This window comes from Felis catus, chromosome A1 (assembly GCF_018350175.1).
Source record: "Felis catus isolate Fca126 chromosome A1, F.catus_Fca126_mat1.0, whole genome shotgun sequence".
Lineage (NCBI taxonomy): Eukaryota > Metazoa > Chordata > Mammalia > Carnivora > Felidae > Felis > Felis catus.
Window position 1 is genome coordinate 15264151 of NC_058368.1, and position 23904 is coordinate 15288054.

General features: G+C 41.8%; 2 protein-coding genes across 5 annotated transcripts in view; one reads left to right on the plus strand and one right to left on the minus strand.

The window, feature by feature from the left end:
* SPART (spartin) overlaps positions 1 to 7491 on the minus strand; it is a 91287-nt gene extending 83796 nt beyond the window's left edge. Inside the window, exon 1 of the mRNA XM_019825498.3 lies at positions 7347 to 7491. The gene's annotated coding sequence lies outside the window, so the exon portion shown is untranslated. The remainder of the gene's footprint in view (positions 1 to 7346) is intronic.
* A 255-nt stretch (positions 7492 to 7746) lies between these two features.
* On the plus strand, positions 7747 to 17790 carry CCNA1 (cyclin A1). 4 transcript variants are annotated; one of them, XM_011285894.3, is made up of 9 exons: positions 7747 to 7883; positions 9116 to 9304; positions 12686 to 12932; positions 13119 to 13243; positions 13674 to 13897; positions 14975 to 15179; positions 16154 to 16267; positions 17105 to 17238; positions 17526 to 17790. In XM_011285894.3, the coding sequence occupies exons 2-9, from the start codon at positions 9140 to 9142 to the stop codon at positions 17575 to 17577; spliced, it is 1266 nt and encodes a 421-aa protein (XP_011284196.1). In that variant the 5' UTR covers positions 7747 to 7883; positions 9116 to 9139; the 3' UTR covers positions 17578 to 17790. The 4 variants fall into 4 exon arrangements, with proteins under 4 accessions (XP_011284196.1, XP_023106654.1, XP_011284217.1 ...); XM_023250886.2 differs by lacking the exon at positions 7747 to 7883 and adding an exon at positions 8006 to 8280; XM_011285915.4 differs by lacking the exon at positions 7747 to 7883 and adding an exon at positions 8513 to 8616.
* The last annotated feature ends 6114 nt before the right edge of the window (positions 17791 to 23904 follow it).

A 23904-nucleotide genomic window follows, 5' to 3' on the forward strand; every position in this document is an offset into this window, starting at 1 on the left:
AACAGACTAAAGTTTATTAACATTAGCAGGAAGGCAGAGCATTGCACCCTGTGTGTTGCGTATATTTGGAGAACACGCCCGGCTCTGTTCCTCCTAGCTTCAGAAGCTTCCCTCCTTTATTTCTCTCTATGGTTTTCAATTATTATGGAGTGTTTCTCCCTATTGCCTTGATCTTTGCTTGAAATCAATAGAAATCTTAATCAGGATTTGACAAGTTTTCATATTGGCTATTCCTCTTGACTTACCAACAAAACTATTTTTTTCTGTATTCCTTTAGTAAAAGGATCAGAAGCTAGCTTTTTACAAAACAGACAACTTAAAAATGGTTCATCTGGGGCGTCTGGGTGGCTCGGTCGGTTAAGCGTCCGACTTCGGCTGAGGTCATGATCTCATGGTCCGTGAGTTCGAGCCCCACGTCAGGCTCTGTGCTGACAGCTCGGAGCCTGGAGCCTGCTTCAGATTTTGTGTCTCCCTCTCTCTGACCCTCCCCATTCATGCTCTGTCTCTGTCTCAAAAATAAAATAAACGTTAAAAAAAAAATTTAAAAAAATGGTTCAACTCTAGTGGGATAACATACTACCTGTGGATTCAAAGCCAGCAAACAGAAACAAAGAAAGTATTATTTTCATCACCTCAGAAATTGCTCACAGTATTCTCTCATTTTCAAATCCCATTTATAAAGTACACATTACTTCATCACTGTTTATCTGAACTTGTTTTCATTAATTGGGTAAATAAGTTTCTGGATTATCTCCCCAAAGAATTGGCATAGCAGCACACTGTTAGACTGATCTCTTTAGCTTACCAGCTTCCTTTCTCTCCCTGTAGCCTGAATTACAAACTCTCTGTTTCTCTTCTTTTTAGCAACTGTTTCTGCCATCTTCAGTAAAAATTTATAATTTGTTCTAAATGAATTCTCTTGGATTTGAAATCCAAAGAAACTCATAACTGTAGCTATATATCTTCTATATTCATTGTAATTATAAAGATTTCTGCCAGAAAAGTTCTACCTGAAAAACTTATCATGTTAGCAACGTTCCTAATGTATCCCTAGCACATCTCTAGAATTCTTAATCACTATAGTGTTCTTGCTTTATCAAGTAAGTTAATGTATGAGGGGAATCACTATGGAATCTATCAAAAAGCAACCCTTCAATCAAGGAAACTCATAATAAAAATTATTTGTTTACAGTAACCTCAAGAAGCAGAACTGTGAACGCAATGCTGCATACATCAACTACATATGTTCTGGAAAGCAGAAGTGCATTCTAAGTGTCTCCTCAGTCAGGAAGAAACAAACAAACAAAAATATAGATCCCAATAAGGACAGGTCTTGGGTGCTGATGAAGTATTGGTGGAGGGATGAAGATTTCACAAACACTGGGATCAGTCTGACAGGTGAATTTTGTTTTTAAGTTTATTTATTTATTTTGAGAGAGAGAGAGAGAAAGTACAAGCCAGAGATGGGCAGAGAGAGAGGGATAGAGAGAATCTGAAGCAGGCTCTGCACTGTCAGTGCAGAGCCCGAAGTGGAGCTCCAGCTCACAAATGGTGAGATCGTGAAATCAAGAGTTGGCCACTTAACCAAATGAGCCACCCAAGTGCCCCAGAAAGGTGAATTCTTAAATTAGGGAAGGAGAGTATGGATTTGCTCACAAAATTCAACATACAACTTGAGTAACAAAAATGAAGCTTAAGCTTCAATTTATATTAACTGTTATACAAGGCCAGCATCCAGCAAATCTAAGTATACTTACATCTATAAAATTAAATGGTGAATATTTGATTAGTTCACCAGATTAACAGAATCCAACTTGATCTTTCAGTTTGTTCTGGTTCTATCTCTAGACAATTGTCTGACCAGGGAAAAGCATAAGCATTTCATTTTGACAAGGAACATGTAATTTCTGGATAAACTCTCTTTGTTCATTTATAAATGGGTCTTCTTTATGGACTGCATGAACTCAATGTCTCTCAAAGAACCTACAATGAATACATGCTTTCATATCATTAATTATCAGTGCATTTTACCCCAAATTATGAAATGTAAGAATAATTTATAGAAGAAGTATAAGAATAACTTAGGAGGAAGTTAGTCAAGAAAAACACTCACATTTGCATACTGTAGAATGAAACTGTCCATGATGTCTATTAATGCACTATGACTGTTCCCAACCACTAAATATTTTATCCTGTCTTGACCAATAGCTACATGTGACTATGTAAATTAAATTAAAAATGTAGTTCTTCAGTTGCATTGGCATATCAAATGCTCAATAGCTACATTTGGCCACTGATCACTATACTGGACAGTGCAGATACAGAACATTTCTATCATTGCAGAGTTTTATTGGACAGTACTGTTGGTATGATCCTGTAACGTGCCATGATAATTTCTCTCTTTAATAATGACTTCTTTTTTTATTGAGAAAAGAGAAGTCTGAACCCAAGTGTCCTCACCTATATAGGTCAGGGTTTAATGACATGACCTCCAAGTATTCTTCTAGCTTGCCAGGTCTAAGAATATTTTTCAACGAGTGCCAAATTCTGAATTTACTAAAATTAAGAGAAAAAAAAAGCCCATACAGCCTTGTGAAAGCAATTTAAAGCAATGAATGTGTTTCTCCTCTTGTACACTTACATTATCTGTAGGATCAGGGATTCAGGAATTCATCAAGGGAAAAGATATGACCACACGGTGGCAATAGCACACAATGAGCTCCATTTGAGAGGTTTGCATGGGGAAGGGAGTGCGGTGGATGGGAAAGTCTCTCCAACTATGAAACCTTCAGTGGCTTGGGGCCACCACCCAAAAGAGGAAGAAAGCAAGGGAACTCCAGGGGGAAAGAGGAATCAGAGATGGGAGGTTACATGTCTAGGTGATGTTACTCTGCAACATAAAAGGGTCAGATAGATGGAAGGGCAGCAGTGACATGGGCCTTTTATAATCCTAGGGTTTGTTTAGCTAAGGCTCTTCATATACAGAACACAATGCACTTCAGATGGATACAGTGGTTTTGACTGCTGACTAAAGGTTCATCAATGATAATAAAACAATTTTGGCAATATGAACAAATAACTAAGCTGCCTCATTTAGTCAGAAAATATATCAAATGCCTAAAACAGAACACATATACATACATGCAGACAACTTTATGACTCATTGTTGCTATAGGAAAAGTTATATGAATTTGAGATTTCTTCTATCCAGATAGAATTTTCACAAGTGAGGACTATATAAATTCTTTAGGCTAAATAGTTCTGATTGTAATCAAAATGGTATAATAGTTCTACGGCAAAGTTTGGATTTTTTCTTTTTTGTCTTTAGCATGGAAAATTTTGTTTTTCTAACAATCTAAGTTTGTAATTTTTTTAAGTTTTTACTTATTTTGAGAGACAGAGTGCACACACACCTGCATACATGAGCAGGGGAGGAACAGAGAGATAGAGGGAGAGAGAGAATTCCAAGCAGGCTCCACAGGGTCAGCACAGAGCCCAATGCAGGGCTTGAACTCATGAACTGTAAGGTTCATGATCTGAAACCAAGAGCTGGAAGCTCAACCAACTGAGCCACCCAGGTGCGCTGCTAAGAATCTAAGTTTAGAAAGGGAACTAATGTCATTTGCTGTGACTACGGTTGATACTACTATAGATGAGCAATAAAAGGACTGAGGCAGTGCAAAACAAATTTTACAAATATTCTGTGATTTACTGACATTAGGATTGAATGAACAAAAATATTAATAGGCAGATAATATTAATGGCTGCTGACGTTAACACAGAATGAGCCTGTCCTCAGATACAGTATTTAGACAATAAGACACAGGCAGCTGACATGGAAATTCTATAACACTTTCAAATTAGGGACTGAGATAATTAGAGACAAATGTGAAACACAGGAAAACTATTTTATGGAATCTACTGTGTCACAAAATTGATGGTGCAATAATTGATTTGCAAAGAAAAACTGGTACAAATAGGATTATTAATGGAAAGGATATAACCAGTAAATGACAGTTAATTTTAAGGATGCAATGACTTCATATTAACATGAGTTGTGAAATGAATTTTAGACCTATTCCAAGTTCTTGACTTCCTCTAATAAGAGATTTTCAGCAAAGATCTGGCAACTCAAAACTTTAAAAAATTATTTAAACTACAATGACTCCATCATCCCATTGAAACTTATTTTTCCCTTGGTGTAGAATTTTGGAGAGGCTACTCCCTGAGAACTCAACTCTGCAGTCAGAGGTATCTGATTTTAATTGTGTACCTCTAGTTGAGCACATTATTAGGGACTGGGTCTTGGTAACTAAAGTCACTAGAACCTTCTTCCTCTTACCCAAGTTCTTGGGAGGTTGATTTCTTCATGAGATAGTTACTGTGGAGTCTGTCCCAGAGCCAGTAGAGACATACTTATGGGCTATTTTTGGACATCACAGTTTATTGCTCTCCTTTGGAAGGTACTGGATAAACACAGCTGAAAATTCTTGTTCTTTGGGCTCCCCCTTTCTAGGATATATGTAGACTATACCATCTGCCCTGCCATTTTTTTTTTTTTTACTTTAATCATCTTTATTGTCAGATCTGGATGCTGCTTCCAAATCTCTACAGCATGTTTTATTCCTTTTCTCTAAGCTCCAAACGCTCCCTGTTTATATATCTATGTCCCCCACGGTGAAATAAACACTAATTATGCTTCACCATAACTACCTGTTTACCATCTCTCTGCCTGGAACAAAAAGCTCTTTGAGGGCAGGTATCATTTTTAATTGCTGTTCCATACCCAGTTACTGCCTGGCATAAAATGGATGCTCAAAAAATATTTGTAAAAGGAGTGAATGAATAGTAGACTTTGGCTAGTCTCGTGTATCCAAACTATTTTCCCTCAGAGAAAGCAACTTCACAAATTTTAAGGAAAATTCACCTCACCTGTTATGTATGAAGGGCTCCACTCTGCACCATCCAAGGATGCCTGCTTCCTAAGGTTATACATTTTGGACTACTTCTCAAACTGGGCTTCCTTGACCCTTTGGTCATCTTCCCTGGAATGATGTGGGCTAAAAGGTCACAAATTGCCCACCAGCCCCAACATCTGTCCCTCACCTCACTATTATAGCCATATTGTGAAATTAAATGTATCATGGCAAAGGTAGGTCTATGAATAGGCAACATATGTCTCTGAAAGGACATCTGTCCTTAAAAAAAAAAAAAAGGCTCTTCTACTTTTTCATATATTTTTCAGCCCTATGCAGAAAATCAACTTGATTTCATACAAATTAATGAAAACTGAAATGTTTGAACAGGAGGTTAATTACTAGCTACCATGAGCAAATGTAATAGAAGTAATAACAGCTTCTGAAATGCAAGGTAATTGCTGACAAACAGAAAAGATTGTACTTTGGAGGGGAGAGGAATTGATTTTAAAAGGACTGTTGGGTTTCCAAAATTCCTAGTGAAGAATTCAGCTGTCATCCTTATTATGGAAATTAATCCCATGTCAAAACTAGCTGAGTACTGAATACCAGGCAGAAATGCTGACCAGCTAATTTTTAAGCTAAGAAAAGCGTGGTATCAGTATGTAAGTTTCCCCAAGTCTTTTAGACATTAAAGATGTATTTACAGTTAAATGTACGGTTCACTTCTCAATATATTAACAAATATATAGTTCATGTAAAACATGCAGACATTTAAAATTGACTTAACTTTGAGTTCTAATTCTGATTTTGCTATAACAGCAAAATTGTAACTACGCAGCTCACAAAAACCATATAATTTGTGAGAAAGTCTGTTCTATTCTCTCTGCTCCTATTTGTCTAAATTACAAGGCCAAGTTGTTTGTTTAAATTTTTAATGAAAATTGTGCTCTTATTTATCACCTGTTTGTTTTTTATGCCATAAATCATTACTTGTTCAAATACTTACTGAAGATTTAGGTCAAGAAAGCCATAATATCGCACAAGTTATACAAATGTTTGGATTTATATGCCTACACATAAAAAATATAGATAAATATCAGTTCATCTAAATTATTCCCCAATTCAAGATCTGACCAGAAGACTACCGTGATTTAATATGTAATTCTAAGGCAGCACAATAAAATCATAAGCCACGTGTCACTTCCCTTTGCCAAGTTTATCAAAGTGGAAAGAGAGGATGGTAAGATGTAATGATAATAATATTTCATATGTATTAAGGCAGAATTAGGCTGCAGCTACTCACATGAGAAAAGGTAGGGGGAAACGATTATGAAAATAATTCGAGGATTCCACCTTGTTACGTTATTTTATCTAACGGCAGTTTTCAGACCCAGGACAGCTAAGAGACACTAGACACCTTAGTAGCCTGTCTTCTTGTCCTGACTAGATTAAGGTCAGGGCTATACCCAACTTCAAAGAGCTGCCTCTGAAAGAGCCTAGCACTACCCTTTCCCTGCTCAAGCTCCAATCAGAAGAGAGGATCAAAACCACAGGCTGCCAGAACAAACACTGCACTGGCTCCCTTGTTTAGGAAGAAAGGCAAGGAGTGAGGTTTTTCGGTCAATTCTGTCTAAGAAACCAGAAGGGGCACACCTAAGGTCAGGTCACATGAGTGCAGGGAACTCCTGAATCTACCAAAGCAACCATCGTTCTAGGCAAGACTTGCTACCAACTACTCCCTCCCAGACAGAATTCATCGTACGAGGCCTTCAGTGTCCCCAGAAGTCACGACAGTGTCCCCAAGAGGGCAGAAAGGCTCTTTTCCTCCACCAGGTAGAGGCACCTTGCAAAGTGGACCATTTGGTCTCTGCTTGCATCTGACTCGTCCATTGCCACAATCAAGAGGTTACCAGGGATCCTGCTTTGCCTTCATTTTCAAAGACATAGGAATTCCAGGGTTCGAGGGGATTGCTGCCTCCCAATGGAGAGTGGGTGATAAACGTGATTAAAACTAGTTTCATACTAAGTAAGGGCAGTTTCCGTGCTCCTTTTGCACTGATTTCCAAGATGCTTTCCAACTTCCTCCACAGCTGACTGGATAAAATGCTTTCGGAGGCACTTTCGGTAGAATACTTCAATTTTCCTATTAAAATAATGCATACCCAGCTCGCTAATGAAAACCACTTAAAAGATTTTTTTTTTTTTTTGGTAAGATTAACCATCATTTCCATTCAAAATAAGGAGGAAGCCGTAATTAACCATTTCGTAAAGTGGTCATTTAAATGGCCTTTGGGGGTCTGCTTTAGAAATTTGGGACGCGTGTTTAAAATAAAAACAAAACAAGACGAAAGCAGTAACACTATGCAATATGTGTTTGGGTGTACACGCATTTTTATAAAATAATAATAAAGTTTAAGGTTATTTTACCTGTTTTGCCAGTCGCCAGTCACCTCTGCTGGGTGCCAGAGCTCCCCGGGTTCAAGGACCCTCTCCTCCCTTCCTGCGTGGCCAGGCCCCCTTCTCCCCATGTAAGGTCCTCTGCTTTCTCACTACCTGGCCATGGGCTTCCAGTTCAGGGATTTCTCTTCCCACGTGCCCAGGCCACCTGCCTAGCCCCCACTTCCGAGGCTCTCTCAACGTCCCAGGCCCCAGTGCTGCCACCTGTGTTCCTTCCTCTTCCTGGGCCGCTAGCTCGCTGTTCCTAGACCCGCTTCACGCAGTGCCTGCCGGAACCCGACTGGGAACACCTCTAAAGGGGGCTGCGAACACCACTTGCGAACCTAAAACCCCAATCTCTCTCGCCCTGCCGGGTCTCATGCACCGGAACCGAGCCGGCCAGATGCGGCCTCTGGTGCACAAGGATCCAAAATGACCGATGGCAAGCCGCCACCATGGACTGGAGGCCCCGGCTGAAACCTGGGGCCAGCCCGCTGCTTCCCGGCCTCTCTCTGGGAGGAAGCGTAGGTGTGTGAGCCGGGGACTGGGAGCGAGCCGCGCCCTCGGGCGGGCGCGGTCAGGGCGCCGCAGCCTGCGCAGCCCCGAGGGCCCCGCGTCGCTCTCCCGAGCCAAGGTTCTCAGGAGCGGGCCGGGGAAAAGACGTTAGCGGGAGGAGTTAGCGGCTGTTGGAAGAACGGGTTCACGGAAACAGTCCCTTCCAAAGCCCTGGCCATCGCGGGGTGGGCCGCCTTCCTCCCTCCCAGGCCGGGGGCGCTGGCCCGAAGGGGCGCGTGTGCAGACCGCGACCGCCTGCCCTAGCACGCCCGGGCAGGGCGGTGCTGGGGCAGCTGGGGACCACCGCCCGTTGGCCCCGCCCGGCTCTGAACGCCCAGGGGTCGCGGCGCGTCCGCCCGAAGCGTGTCAGGTGAGGAGGTCGTCATGGCGATGCGGCCCCACAGCGCGCACGCCCGCTGCGGTTGGCATGGAAGCGGCCCCCGCGGGGCCCGGGAGCGCCGCTGATTGGCCGATTCAACAGACGCGGGGGAGGGGGGGTTGAAAGTAATTAGTGCTGAGCGCCGGGGCCGCCGCCGCTGGGAGGCCAGCGCCCCCGCTGGAATCTATTAACACCTCTGTCCCTCCCGCCCCCGCCCCGCCCCCGCCCCGCCCCCTCCGGCGGCCCCTCATTCCCAATCCTTGTGTGCACTTGCTAATTGTTCGAGATTTATATAAAGATATAGAGCTGAGAAGAGCAAGGCCCTCTGTGGGTTCCAAGCAGGTTTTGGGGCCTTCTATGTGGTGGAAGGAGGGCCGCGGAGGAGAACCCTGCTTGTCATTTGGGAAGGGGACGTACTTTCCCGCAGTGATGTATCCTGGGTCTTTTGTTTGCAGGGAGGTGGGGGGTGGTGCGGGATAAGATAAGCATAGCAGTCGGGAAAGACTCGAAGATTCGAGCTTGTGGTTTCAGATTCCCGATTAACGTGGCGTTTAGTATCCTGGCTCGGAGGTTTGTCAGGATTAATCTCTCCCTCCAGCCGTCACACCAGGTCTTGGAAGAAAGCCTTGAGAGATTCAAATCACTGTTTTGGTTCAAAGCAGCTTTGACCACTTCCATCGTGGCTCACGCTTTTCTTTTCAGCCCTAATAATTGTAGGGAAAATCATATATCTTAGTGCTCTCCCTCCTAGATATTCACTGCATGCTTTGGAGCCCAAGGTGGAATAGGTTACTAACCGTTGGCTTGTCTGTTTCTGCTTCTCTAGCTGCACCCTGTGGAGACCGAGGGTATGCATTGCAGCGGCTCCAAAAGCGGAGTAGCCCTAGTTCCACTGTCTCGAGGTCCTGATGGCTGTCAGATGGTAACCAGAGCCCAGCTTGGCCAGGATCCTCCACAAAGAACAGTGCTAGGGGTGCTAACTGAGAATGGACAGTACAGGAGGTCCTGTGGCCAGGTAATGACTGAGAACTGCTGTGGAAGCTGGTTGTTGAGAAGGGCTATTACATCATGGTGGGAGGTGGGTTTTTCTTGCAGTTTTACCAACAAATACCCATGAGTATTCCAGCCCTGGAATCTGGACGATAGGGACATTGATTTTGTTAAAGATCACTTTGGTCCCCTTTCCAACCAGAAATAGTGAATTATTTTATTATTTTTCTAATATCAAGGAAATAGCTCTAGGAACTGTTTGAATCTTTTAAGTATACGTAAAGCCATTTAAGCACTGGGCTAAGAGGAAATATTGATGCACCAAAATAAATTATGGAACTGGGGTTCCTCCAGATCAGAGTGGTGTTCAGACTGACATAGGTTGTGCCTGAGGCAATCCTGAAAAATCTTTGCTGTGTTCATTGGAGATGGTGTTAGAGTCCGGATGGGATAAGGCTAGGCAAAATTACTTCAAAAAGTGTGCCCTGTCATCTGCATCCTACTGTATGACTTATGTGTCCCTGATCTCATGCAAGGTGAACTCCCCCCCACTCCCCCAACATGTGCAGTATACCTTATGCCCTCTTGCCTCTTCTAGGATGTCATTCCAACAACTCATCTTTCTCTCCTCAGTCTTATCTACTCGGTTAAACTCAAGCATACAAATATACTGTAATTTTTTTCCATCTTAACCTTTCAACTTCACAGCTCTTTGTAGTGACTACCCATTTTATAGCAATAATTCTTGAGTTTGTCTATCCTGCTAGACTATAAACTCCAACAGGAGGAGGATTAGGATATCAGGTTCACTTGTTCTCTTTTGACTCAGTTCTTAGTCCTGTCCTTACTTGACTGATCTGGCAACATTTGACATAGTTGATTTTTCTTTATTTCTTGAGGTAATTTCTTCTCACTCCGCCTGGGGAACACCACTCTCTCCTTGTTGTCTACGTAGGTCATTGGCTGTTCAGCCCCAATATCCTGTTTCTTCTTTTTTTTTTTTTTTTTTAATTTTTTTTTTTTCAACGTTTATTTATTTTTTTGGGGACAGAGAGAGACAGAGCATGAACGGGGGAGGGGCAGAGAGAGAGGGAGACACAGAATCGGAAACAGGCTCCAGGCTCCAGGCTCCGAGCCATCAGCCCAGAGCCTGACGCGGGGCTCGAACTCACGGACTGCGAGATCGTGACCTGGCTGAAGTTGGACGCTCAACCGACTGCGCCACCCAGGCGCCCCTGTTTCTTCTTTATCCAATCTCTAAAAGAATACTCAGGGCTTGGTATTTGATCTGAATCTGCAATGTACTCCCTAAGCAATCTCTCAAGCCTGTTGGCATTAAGTACCATCTATCTGTTGATGACGTATACTTTTATCTCTGGTCTGGACCTCTTAGCTATATTACAGGCTCACGTATTTAGTAGCCTACTTGACATCTTCTCTTGGACCATGTAATAGACATCTCAAATTTGTGCAAAACCAAACACTAACCCTAGCCCCAAATAACTGTTCCAAAAGTCTTCCTCATCTCAGTAAATGGAATATCCATCCTTCCTATTATTCAGCCCCAAAACCTTTGTCATCTTTGACTCTTTTTCTCCCACCTCACATCAGATTTTCTGGGAAAATAATATTGGCTCCTTTTTAAAATGTCTGGAATCTCTTTACCTCTTAATCTTTACTGCTGTTGACACTGGTTCAGATCCCTCTTGTGTCTCACTGAGAATTTGCAACTTTCATAACTGGTCATCTTACTCATCTTACTTGTTCTCTGTACATATACACAGCCAGGGTGATCGTATTAAAACAAATCAGATGATACCACTCCTCTGCCCAGTGGCTTCTCCAGTGGCTTCCCACCTCTGAGCAGCAGACAGTCTTAAATGGTCTGTGGTAAGGCCTACCTGATCTGGCTTCTCTTTTCTTTCTGACTTTGTGACCTACACTACTCTCTTTCTCACCCTGCCCTTTGCTGCCCTTTGCTCTTTGTCTGCTCTTTGCTGTGTCTCTAAGACATACTTGAACATCCAGGCATTTACCCATGCTGTTCCCTCTGCTCAGAATGCACTTCCCCCCTCTATTTATGTGACTTACTCCCTTACCTCATTCATATCTTTGCTCAACTCTGTCCTCTTCATTAGGACCTTCCATGATCACACTGTTTAAAATGGCAAGGACTCTCTTTTCGCTGTGTTCTTCTCCTCCAAAGCACTTAACACTATCCAGTGTAATAGATCTTGTCTTATCTTTCCCTACCCTCTGAGCTAGAATATGAACTCCATGAGGGCAAACCTTCTTGAACATTTTGTTCACTGCTAAATTCTGGGCACCTAGAACAGCATCTGGTACATAGTAGATGATCAGTAAATATTTATTTAATGAATATATGTGTCATCCCACATACATATATCTTTGAGCAAAAGTCAAACTTGGTAGTAACTTGGAATCATGGTTCTAGTAACTTATGATTTTGGTTCTTTATATATTCCGTTATTTCTTTTCTAGTACTATCTTAAGGAGTTTTTTTTTTTTTCTTACTAGAAATAAGCCAGATATTTAATTTGCTAGATATAAGGGAAAGTTATGGAAAACACATACTAACTTGAAAGTAGCCTCTAAAGGAAACACCAAGATTAATTATAAACAATAAAATGTTAATACAGTAGCTAGACCTAACATTTTCATAAATATAATTCAGATTCATAAACCTTGCCCACCTACCCTGGTTCGGCTGCATTCAGGCCTTCCTGCATGACTCACGGTAACGTGCTTGTTCATGGAGGGTTTGTACACTGCAATGCTACAGGTATAAAGAAAAGGGATTGAGAGATAGATTTCCCCGAGGTAATTACATTACATTATGTCATACAAAAGATTCTATGGCTTTGTAAGAGAAGTTAGTAGTATGAGTTTCTAAAATGATCATGTTTCTAAATAACAGGGTATAAAATGGGAACTTTAGAGGAGCTTACTGACTAAAAGCTATTTAAGGAGGAAGACTACAGGAACTCAGTGACTGTGTGTGAGAGCTTTGCTGGTACTTACGAAATCCCATAAGGCTACAAGTATGAAAGGCAATTAACAATCCCCTTCTCCCCTTGTAATACCTATTTCATTTTGGAGGAAAGCTATGCTTTCCCTTTTTTCTATAATCTTGAGTCCCCTTTGATAAATACGTGAGGAAGGTGACAAATTACAGGTAGCTCTTTTCCCAAATGTCAGATGTAGACAAAGATAAGGGAGAAGTCATACTTTCGAAGCTTCATTTTCTGAAATTAAATTGCAGACCTAGATATTTCAATTTAAGCCTCCTTTCATCTTCCCAGCCTCCTGGTTTGAGTCACACAGGCTTACATCACCTATACAATCTTTGGGGTGACCTCTGACAAAAAACTTCACTCTCTTCTAGGGGATTACAACAATCAGGTGTTTCTCTGGATCAGAAAATGTCTTCCCTCCAGCTGGAAAGAAAGTGCTCGCTGACTGCGGGGGCCAGGTGCCAGCCAAGCAAGGATTTGATATCTACATGGATGAGCCTGAGCAGGGGGACAGAGACAGCTGCACAGGGAGACAGGGGATGGCATTTGAGGATGTGTATGAGGTAGATACCAGCACACTCCAGTCAGACCTTCACTTCCTGCTGGATTTTAGCACAGGTAATCTGACTCACCTAAGGCCGATGGTACCCCGTGTTCATAATTGCCTACAGCATTCAATAGCATGTAACTAGCAGGAGAAATCCATGATGTAATGACTTAGTTTCACAACTGCCTGTGGAGGGTTAGTGGTTGGAATGAATTTTTAAATTCAATGTCTTACCTGATAATGTTGAACCCCCACAGTTTCCCCTATGCTGGTAGATTCATCTCTCCATTCCCAGTCTGAAGATGCATCAGATTTTGGTACAGATGTGATAAATGTGACTGAATATGCTGAAGAAATTCATCAGTACCTTAGAGAAGCTGAAGTGAGTTTTCCAAATTCTATTTCAATTTCCAGCACCCAAAACATTTAATAATAAGATAGTTATAAACTCTTGGCCATAACCATTAGTGAAGAGCATTCTTATGACATCTAAACATAGGAAGATCTATGAAAAATAACAGTTGTGAGGCGAGTAGCAATTACCTGGACTATTTCTCCATGATTCAGAGGGGTTGTACATTAAGTATTTCACTCTTAGTAATAAGCCATATTGCTATTTCCACCCCTCCTTTAAGTTATTTGTTATCTAATTGGATTACATACTTTTTTCCATAGTAAAGATTTCTTTGGCTCTTGATCAGTGTCTTCTTAACCTTTGCTCACGAGATTCTTTTTTGAAATAGCAACTGTGCTGTGGAGTGATCTGTATGATAGGGCAACGATTTAAGTGTCAAAACTCTTTTTCCACACAGATACGACACAGGCCCAAAGCACACTACATGAGGAAGCAACCAGACATCACAGAAGGCATGCGAACAATTCTGGTGGACTGGCTGGTTGAGGTCGGCGAAGAGTATAAGCTTCGAGCAGAGACTCTCTACCTGGCCGTCAACTTCCTGGACAGGTTTCTTTCGTGCATGTCTGTTCTGAGAGGGAAATTGCAGCTTGTGGGAACGGCAGCTATTCTTCTGGCTTCGTAAGTGTTCTTTCAGCTTAATGTAAGACTGCAGCCTGTCAAAACGCTTGATTCTGTTTCCCTTTTATTGAGGAAATGCAGTGCTTTATAACTAAAGCTTACTCGTACCTCCTTGATAAAGTATCATCATTTTTTGCAGTATTTACTGACAAACTGAATCTTAACACACTTTCACTCTTCAAATCAGGTATTTAAGATTTATAGCAACAAGGTCAGTATCATGACTGAGGCAGCCATAAGCTCAGATTCAAGATCCAATTTAACTTTTGCAGGGTGGTCTTTTGACTGCATTCTAACACAAAAATATTATTTTGGTTATATAAAAGATTTTGGTTATAGAAAAGCCATCTTCAGGATCTAGCAAATGGTAATAGCACAGTTTATTTGGTTACAATTTCAGCTTGTTCCTGTTACTATCAGTCATTCATAATAATAGCTCATTGTGTACAAAAAAGAGCTGGCTTGTGGCTGAGCTGCCTTTAATTAAGTGACCTGTGGTGGATGGTAGTTTCTTCTATCTTTTTGTCTCAGATATTCTAGTTAATATGCCTAGAAACTTGCCAAAATTCCCCTACAGAAAGCAGAAACAAAAACAAAAGTTGGTAATAATGAAATTATATCATTATTTTATTCTTGGATACATAGCCTCACTTGCTAATTCACTAGGGAATTCTGAACATGATCTTTTTAAAGACCTAAGTTCTAAGGAATTTTTGTTCAACTGTTGTGTTCAATATAACATTCTTTCCCACAAGATGAGTGAGTGAGGTCTCTAGAATTAAGACGAATTTATCTGTGTGTCTGTCATTCGGAATCTTTCAGCCTATCAGAGGCCAAAACCTAAAATCCTCAGTTAGAAATTGTTTCTGTTACTATTACTAGCGATAAGTACAACATTAATACTCATGTTCTGGTTCTGGCACCAAGCCCTAATATTTTCCAGGCCAGTACCATTTAGTGATACTTAAGTGGGTATCTGGATAAAAAGTAAAGAAGTCTGCGAGGGCCACACAAGAGGCATGGTGGTGAGAATGCAGGTTCCAAGCTTTACTTCCAAAAACTCTCTACCTTTCACAGGAAATATGAAGAAATATATCCACCTGAAGTAGACGAGTTTGTCTATATAACTGATGACACTTACACAAAACGACAACTGTTAAGGATGGAACACCTGCTCCTGAAAGTCCTAGCTTTTGATCTGACCGTGCCAACCACTAACCAGTTTCTCCTCCAGTACTTAAGGAGACAAGGAGTGTGCATCAGGACTGAAAATTTGGCCAAGGTAGGCCACGTGACTTCCAGGAACTTGGGAGCCAAGGAGAGTAAAAAGTAGTCTTTCCTGATCATCCTTCAGTTCTTCCTTCTTTTTTAGTTGTCTTGGGCACAGAAAAACTCTTTAGGAATTCAAGAGAGCTAATCTTAGGACCATGAGTTGTGGTTCCAAGACATTATGGTTGATCACGTTTGGTAGGCATGGATTGTCTAATCACCCAACTCTTAAAGAAATTCAAGTTTGGAAGCTGTTCCCTTGTCGGATACAGACCACACGCGAGCAATACCTCTTCTTAGGTTTACAGAATGGGAACAAAGTAAATGCGGTTTTTATTTGGCTCTAATCTTATCCTGACATATTAAGTGATGAAGCATTATTTGGTCACCTGAGGTCCTTGAGTTGAAGGCACTGAAGTATTGATTTAGAAAACTTGCTTTCTAACCACGATACTATGAGCTAGTATATCCGGCATGTATATGCTATGCAAAAAGTAATATGGGTATGTGTAAGTTTCACAGTATGTTTCTTCTAATCCAACAAGTTCTCAGAGGTACTGTTCTAGCCTCTGAACTGAATGCATTTGCCTGACAAATTAATAGCTTCAATATGGTTGTGTTTTTGCCATTGGCCAAAGACTCTTCCACACTAGTGGCCGGATCAGTGCTACTTTACCTGACTAGCATAAGTCTGTAGTACTAGAATAAGATAAGTTAATCTATCATATATAATGTGCAAGTGGACCAAATACTTGTATACTGACATTTACTACAACATAAATGTTATTCCGGTTATGGACAGACATAGCAATTATTAACTTGAATAATTAATAAAGTGAATAATTTTGAGCATCTGTTTTTGTCTGCTCATCATTAGATACAGGATGAACAGAGATAAGACAATTTTTTTTCCCTTGACATTTCTAGGTTTACGTGTAACCTTAGTCACATTTCTAATTCCACTGGGATTTTCTCTCTTGTGCTTAGTATGTAGCAGAACTGAGTCTACTTGAAGCTGACCCATTCTTGAAATATCTTCCTTCATTGATAGCTGCAGCAGCATATTGCCTGGCAAACTATACTGTGAACAGGCACTTCTGGGTAAGATTCTACTTTCTAGATGAGATTCAAGGCCTATGTAAAAATCTGTTCAGTAACTCCCAAGGCTTAGAGTGAGGGAGAGTTGGTTTAATAAGGAACTGGTTGTCTTGCCAGCAGATTCCAATATGCCACTGAGTCTTACAGGTCAGCCTTTATGACTTTGACTCAGTGACTTGGAGTAGAGATTGCAGGAAGTCAAGGAGATGGTGTTGGCATGCTTATTGAAAAGAAGCAGGCCTGGAAACCCCAATGCCCCCCTCATACAAGGTGAGCAAAAGTTGTTGACTTTTCCCCTCTGTGTAAAACAACCTGGATCCACTTAGGATGGTCAGAAGGTTGCAGCAAGTTTTCAAGGAAACAGGGCAGTTAGTATTGCCTGTCGGTCCAAGAAGAGGCAAGATTGAAAACGGATCCCTTGATTTGCTTCTGAAGGCTTCCTTTTGTGCTGAAAGAAGTGGCGTGTCTACTTTTACTTTCTAGAATACTTATTTACTATCCTGCTTTTCACTAAGAATCTTTCATATTCTATGTAAATATGGTGTCTGGTAAGTAGAGGCTCTTTAGGGACCAGTAAAAATCCTGCTCATGAGGGAATAGGTCAAAGTAACTTGTCCCAAACCGAGCATTATAAATAATATAATATGAGCAAATTGAGAACTCTGACTGTTCTTCCTAATATTTTTTTTCTAAAGTCACTGAAGGAGGATTACAGTTTCTTTTGAGATGAATGTGGATACTTCCTAAGTGATCAATTTCCTTTATTTCACAGTTTTATCTTCAGCTTTCTGATAATCTTATGAAGTTACATGATGCAGTTTTTTCTTTTGTCTTGATTAGCCAGAATCCCTGGCTGCATTTACAGGCTATTCATTAAATGAAATTGTGCCTTGCCTGAGTGAGCTACATAAAGCATGCCTCGACATACCCCATCGACCTCAGCAAGCAATTAGGGAGAAGTATAAGGCTTCAAAGTAAGTTTCTAGATTTTCTTATCTGGGCTTACTGATTTAAAGCTTTAATAGGTTATAGGAATGTCAGAATTAAAAATAGAACAAGTCGGATCTCTAGTACTAGGCTTGCATGTTAAATCAGGGGAAATCAGTTGAGAGAGGTCCAGATGTATAATTTGTCAGCTTGTAGTACATACAGTCGGACAGCTTTCTTCCTTTCTGTTGAAACTACTTCTGTTCAATTACTGTTGAAAGTTTTCTGTGGCCCAAGATTTTACAACACTGAAATCCTTTGGGTCTCATTTCAGGTACATGCATGTGTCTCTCATGGAACCACCCGCAGTTCTCCCTCTGCAATAAGTTTCCTACTGAAGCACTTTCAGAACTTAATCCCCAGATCAACAGAATTCGTCTTAACTTTTATAGGTTTCTGCAGGTTGGATCAACTAGTGTTGCTACAATATAGATGACATATTTTTAAAAATGTAATTGTGTTTAGGTTCTCTTAGACTTTGGTAGCTTGTACTGTCATCTAACATTTTTTAAAGAATAAACAAAGAACTTGCCTTATGATCATGAGTTAGACTTATTTACTAATTAGGATGGCTGATGTACTTGCCTGGAGTTTTAGTGGGGAGCATTCTAAATGTCCTCTCTATTTCAAGGGTTCTCCTAAGCTGGTTTCATAAATCTGGCCTGCTATTAGCATTAAGTGTTCTGAGGAATTCAGAGATTTTCATGTTTGGTAAATGGCTACCCCGAGGGTTTTTCCTTCCTGTCTCTTTACTTTTCACATAGCTCTCCATAAATGGGAAAAGGAAGGAACCCCAAGCTCAGGGATATAACCAGGCACTATCTATTCCAGCTTCCCTCCTGGACCCTATGGAGTAAAGACAGTGAGCTGAGGACTGAGTGTGGTCAAGGTACCTCTGAAGGGTGATTTACGTTTCATTCTACTCCAGGGACGTGACACTCATTTTGTAGGTTATGTCAGTGTGTAGTTTTGGTTTAGTCACCCACCAAGCATATATTTCAGCCTTAGAAGATGCTCAGAGAGATGGAAAAAGCAAATTTCACCACAGGGTGGGACTTCAGAACAATGAAGCTGACCCCTCATAGTTGTCCCTGGGGAGATGTCCGTGCTAGCTCTGCCATAGCTCCGATTATTCTACAGTTCATACACAGTCCTATATGGCCCCTTGCAGCAGCACTCACATAGTATGCAAGGTGAGGAAAACTGCCAAAACATCCATTTGTTGCAACTTTGTTTTAAAGATTGGAAGGAAAATCAAGAGTACACTTGACCCGATGCAGGGTGGTACTTACTGGGGACTGAATGTAACTTTTGTAAATGTCAAACCAGGAGGCCGTGGGCACACATGAGCTTTCTGTGCTGTGTGCCCCGTCTCTAGACCTGTCCCCGGGCTCAGTCCCCATGGCTCTGTGGAGGCAAGAAGGACAGGAAACTTGTGTTTTCTAGATCCCTTTACATAGAGAAGATTAGACCCAGATAAGTTTTGGTAAAATGGTAGTAGATAAAATTAACTCCAAATACTAAGTTTCAAGCTCTAATGAAATTATTAGTATAGAAATATAGCCGTATTTTCAAATTTTGTGAAGACTTTTTTGTTTTAAGTACCCACAAACTCTAAAAAGGTTTTAGCATTGCCTTTTTTTCCCTCTGCAGATAAACATTCTCAAGGTGTCTCCATTTCTGGTTCCACTGAAGAAATCAACACTTCCCTAAGTATTCTGTGAATTATTTTCCATGAGTTTCACCAAGGGGATACAGGACCTATATCACTACCGAGTTTTCTGTTTTTATGTTCTATAATCCACAATTTGTAATGTCACATTCTTTTTCTTTAAAAAAAAGTTTTTTTAAATCTTTATTTTTGAGAGAGAGATAGAGTGTAAGCAGGGGAGCAGCAGAGACAGAGGGAGACACTGAATCGGAAGCAGGCTCCAGTCTCAGCTGTCAGCACAGAGCCCCACGCGGGGCTCAAACTCATGAACCGTGAGATCGTGACCTGAGCCTAAGTCAGACACTCAACTGACTGAGCCACCGGGGCGCCCCTGTCTTGTCACGTCCTGACTTATGACTGGGCACCTTTCTGTTCACTGCATAGATGTGCTTACCTTCCAACTACCCTGTGGACTTGGCAGTGTAACAGACATGCACTATTAGGTGAGCCATAATATTGCCCTCTCCTGAGGAGGCAGTGGGGGAGGCTAATTCAGGCTAAGGCTTTCGTGGTAGAAGTGCTGTGTTTGTCCCTTTCGGGCCTTAAAGATTTGAGGGACCTGGCCAGGGAAGCTTCCTCTCATCCTCTGCCAGTTTACAGGGGCCATCCAACTCCCTGTGAAACCTGCCTGTCTCGAACTGCGGCCATGTGGAATCCTGACAAAATAACATTTTCTTTTGCTAGCGATATTCTTGTTCTGGAATGTTTTGCTTCACCTAGAAGAGACCTGAGAAATAGTCCTTCCTTATGAATTATTTTGCAAAGGAGGATTTTGTTGCTAACCTGGGTCCAAAATTTAACCCTGACTTTGGGTCACAAAACCATACTAAGGGACATAGAGGTCTGAACCCATAATTCTTATGTTCTTTGCTGCCACGATTTGCACACACTCATTCCCAGCCCCCAACACACACCCGCCAATTGCAAAGAACTGGTTCTCAGTTTTGACTTGCTTGTCTTATTACTTTTTTGTGTCCCTGAAATAGTTTATTTAAAACTAGAATACAACTGTCGCCTGTGGCCCTCCCAGCCAGCCAGAGAGAGAATAGCAGCCTTCATTCAGTGGCCCTCCTTTCATCCCATTCTTTTTTCTTCCCTGAATTTGGTGTTGGTCACACAGGGTTTTTATACTTCATAAGAATGTGTGCATAAACAATGACGTTTCCTTTTAAAATTTGATTGTTGACTATCTTGCATATCCTTCAGTGATAAGCGTTTTAGGGTTCTCTGTATTTGGAGACTATCTGGAGAATCCTAGTTATTTATATACTATTGTGGAAGGTTAAATGAATATACCATGGTTTTTCTGTTCTCTTGATTTTCCCACATCTTTTTCCTTGCCCTGCCCCACCCCACCCGCTACTTGCCAGCCAGTGAAGGCAATTGGTTGGGACAGGGCTATGGATGTGGGAGTATCACACCCGTCTCTGTGGTCTCTTTGGCCTGTGGCTTCAGGCCTTTCCCACAAATTGAGGGGCCCTTGTTGAAGTGGGCCATGAGAAAGGATAATGGAAACCACATTTGCCCACCCATTATCCAGAGCCAAAGAAAGAAATTGAATATACCCAAGCTGCTCTGTTGTTTCTGTCATTCCAGTAAGCTTTCCCCACGAGAGCGTTAAAACATCTAGACCTGATGTAGCACTAAAACCTTGAAATTGAAGTCCACACTGTTTGGCTGAGAGTTCCCTTGCCTAGGTACTCTCAGGCTTTCTGTTTCCTATGTCCAGATTGAGGGGATGGGACATACTCCTTAGGGCTCATGGCTGTGACCCCATTTAGCCTCCTGCAAGGACCAGCATGCAAAACCTATGGTCCACCGTTAAAGTTTTACTTCAGGGAGGACTTTCTCTTAGAAATAATAAATGACTTTTATTAGTGATTGTGGACTTGATGGTATTCTTAAAAAACTGAATGGCCAATGCTCAATTAACTAGTGTAATGATGCGAAGAGGCACACGGGGAAAGGCATGGGGGAAAGGGGCTATGGGAAGGAGATCATAGGTAACACAGAGAAGTTAAAACAAGTCAAACCAGGATCTGTGGATTGAATGTCATGAGGATGAAGCTTACTCGGGCAGGTAGTTGAGTGACTGGGCCCATGGTGCTAGTCACATTGTGGGGTAGGTGTTCACCCAGGCTATACATGTTTGCTTCTCCCTAGTTGTCTCCTCCCCTTCACTCCTCTCCTTCACTGACTAGGTTTCCTGCTTACATCAATCAAGATATTATTATTTGCATCAATTTATTTGCTCCTTTAAACTTGATCAACCAGATGACTGGTGTGGCTGTTTACACACTGCAGTGAACACAGTGGAATGTTGGCTGGTTACTATTTAGTTCCAGCCACACGCTACAAATACATATATATTCTCTACTGATTCATAATCCTATTAACTTTTCATCCTATATGTCCTCCCACCCTCCCCGACGGTTGATCTTCACATCGATTGCTCTTTCCCTGCATCATCAAGAGTTACCTGTAGAGGCATCCTCCATGTAACATCCATGCCGACCTCCCATCTTTTATGCCCAGTGCATGGACTATCACATTCAAAGACAACCAATTTGCCCCCCACTGGTTGGTAGGCGAAGGGAGAGAGAGGATACCAAAAGCCACAATCTCAGTAGGGAATCTGCAGTTGTTAAATACATGCCCAAGGCCCTGTGGAATTCCTTTTAACTGCATGGACGGTGCATATATAGTACATAAAACAGAACACAGCTGAACTCACTCTGATAAAGCCCTGACTCAGTTCATGGAGGCAGTGGGTCGGGACATGTTTGTTACCACATTCAAATCCCACAGTGGAAGGCTGGATTCTGGAACCACCAGCTGCAGGAGCTGTGCGTATCTTCTGTACCCCCTTGTTTCTCCAAGCAGCTGATGCTGCAGTTACAGACTCAAAAATAAAAGGAAAGTGCTATCAGGGTCCCTGCTCTGCTATGCCAGTCCCACACTGAACCGGAGATAAGCAGTGAGTGAAATGTCTGGAACAGATGCCAGATGGAGGGAATGGGGCTGGCTTCCGCTTATCGGACTAAGCTTAACCTACTGGCAAGGGGTTTCTCTCCTCAGTTTAATTAACAATGAGAGAGAACTACAACCAGATACCAACCTGTGGTGTTGGGTATGTCAGTCTTCGGACAACTTGTTTCAAACTTTTGTCATCTAAAAATGTGCTTTCTGCTCTTCTGGTGATTAACAGCAGCTCATTGTTTTTTAAGAATTGAAACTAAGACGCAGACAAATGCAGTGAAAGGCCAGTACTGCCTTTCTCTTTCCACCCAGGAATTTATCCTTCACAAAGACCCTTAGGAGACCAGGGTCCTAATTCCAATTTGGCTATTAACTGAGTGATGCTGGTGGTACTAGGTAAGTTGACTGCATTGATTGCTTTAACCACCCCAAACCTGTCTGGCTCATCACATGATGGGTTTCTCTCTCATGTCACTCTCCAGTGTGTATTAGGAAAAAGGGGGCTTTTGTTTTCACATGACCAACCTTTCCCTGGAGTCGCCCACTGAATTCTTGTTTTCAGCAGGTGAGGGAATAGAAACATGGAGAAAACATACCTATTCTTACTGCGAAGGCCTGGGAACTGTAATTGAGCTGTAAGCTCTGGGGGAAGGGCAGTGTGGATAAACAATCAGTCCTTGCCTGTGGGCATTTTACTTAGGGTCCTGACTTTAATCCCATCATGAACTCAGAGTTTGATTGGATGAGTCTTTGTTGATTTTGAGTGACTTATCCATTTTTACTATTTCTCTCCAATCTGAATATGGCCTTTAAAATGACTGATCTTTTAAACCAACCACTTCTGAACAGTAACATTTCTTAATAATGGATGTGATACGCCAGTTACGTATTTTCTAATATGCATCTCAATATATAATTACTGAACGTGAGTCACTTAAAATTCTGGGTGCTATGTCACCTCTTGGGAAACACCAAATTCAATTATCTTAGACTCTTCCCAGTTCTGTGGTAAATTTGTAATGCTTCAAAAAGTAAATGCCAACAAGAATTCACTTTTTTATGTGTCTTAAGCTTGATGGTACTTGGGCAGCAAATATGAAGGCTGGTCATGAACTGCATTGAGAATGGCACTATCTTAGGATGATCAAGGGCCACAGAGAGGGGTGATATGGATTTAGGCCTCTACAATAATGGGATAGCATCTCTTTTCAGCCTTTACCCTATCCTTCCTCCTCAAGCATTAAAAGCAAGAGCCAGGGAAGTCGGAAGATTGACATATCTGTTTAGAATGAACACTTTGATGTGGCAGTTCTGACATTTAGGGGAAGAAAAGGGCTGGAAAAGGTGCCTAAAGTTGAGATGATACGTCACACTAGAATTTCTCACGGAAATAAAACATAATAGGGATTATGTTCCCAATGCCTGCATCCATCTCTGTCCTTATCCCCCTGCTGTCACTGCCTTAGCTGAGCCCCCGTCATTTCTCAAATGCACCCATCCCTGTAGCAACCTCCTAATGGCTCTTCAGTTTCCTTTTCCATTTCCAGAGTTTTCCAAAGTAAAATTGACGGTATCTCTTTCTTGCAACTAATTCTTCAATGCCTCATCACCACTGGAATAAAATAGGGGGCACGTAGGCCCTTCATTAGCCGGACCCTGCCCACCCTTAACTAACAGCTCCTGCTTTAGTTAACCCTGCCAAGTTACTTGTGGTTCCCTGAATAGGCCATGTTCTCCCTTCCCGTATTCTCCCACACAGACTACTCTCTATTTGAAAAACATTTCCCACTTCCCAAAACCTTTTGGCTACCTCTGAGGTGATTTTTCAGAACCAGTGTTTGGCTTTACTTCCCCATCAGCCTCAGGGTAAGTGTCTCTCACTGGCTATTAATTGTCTGTTTGCCCTTGTCTATCTTCCCCTAGAGTACACATTTCATCCCTATACTCCTAGCATCAGGCTTCA

Bases quoted from the DNA above. Each gene is read 5' to 3' on its own strand.
- CCNA1 (XM_011285894.3), top strand. From the start codon at position 9,140: ATGCATTGCAGCGGCTCCAAAAGCGGAGTAGCCCTAGTTCCACTGTCT. The intron at 9,305-12,685 runs GTAATGACTGAG...ACTCTCTTCTAG, and splicing joins ACAGGAGGTCCTGTGGCCAG to GGGATTACAACAATCAGGTG. The intron at 15,180-16,153 runs GTAGGCCACGTG...TCTTGTGCTTAG, and splicing joins GGACTGAAAATTTGGCCAAG to TATGTAGCAGAACTGAGTCT.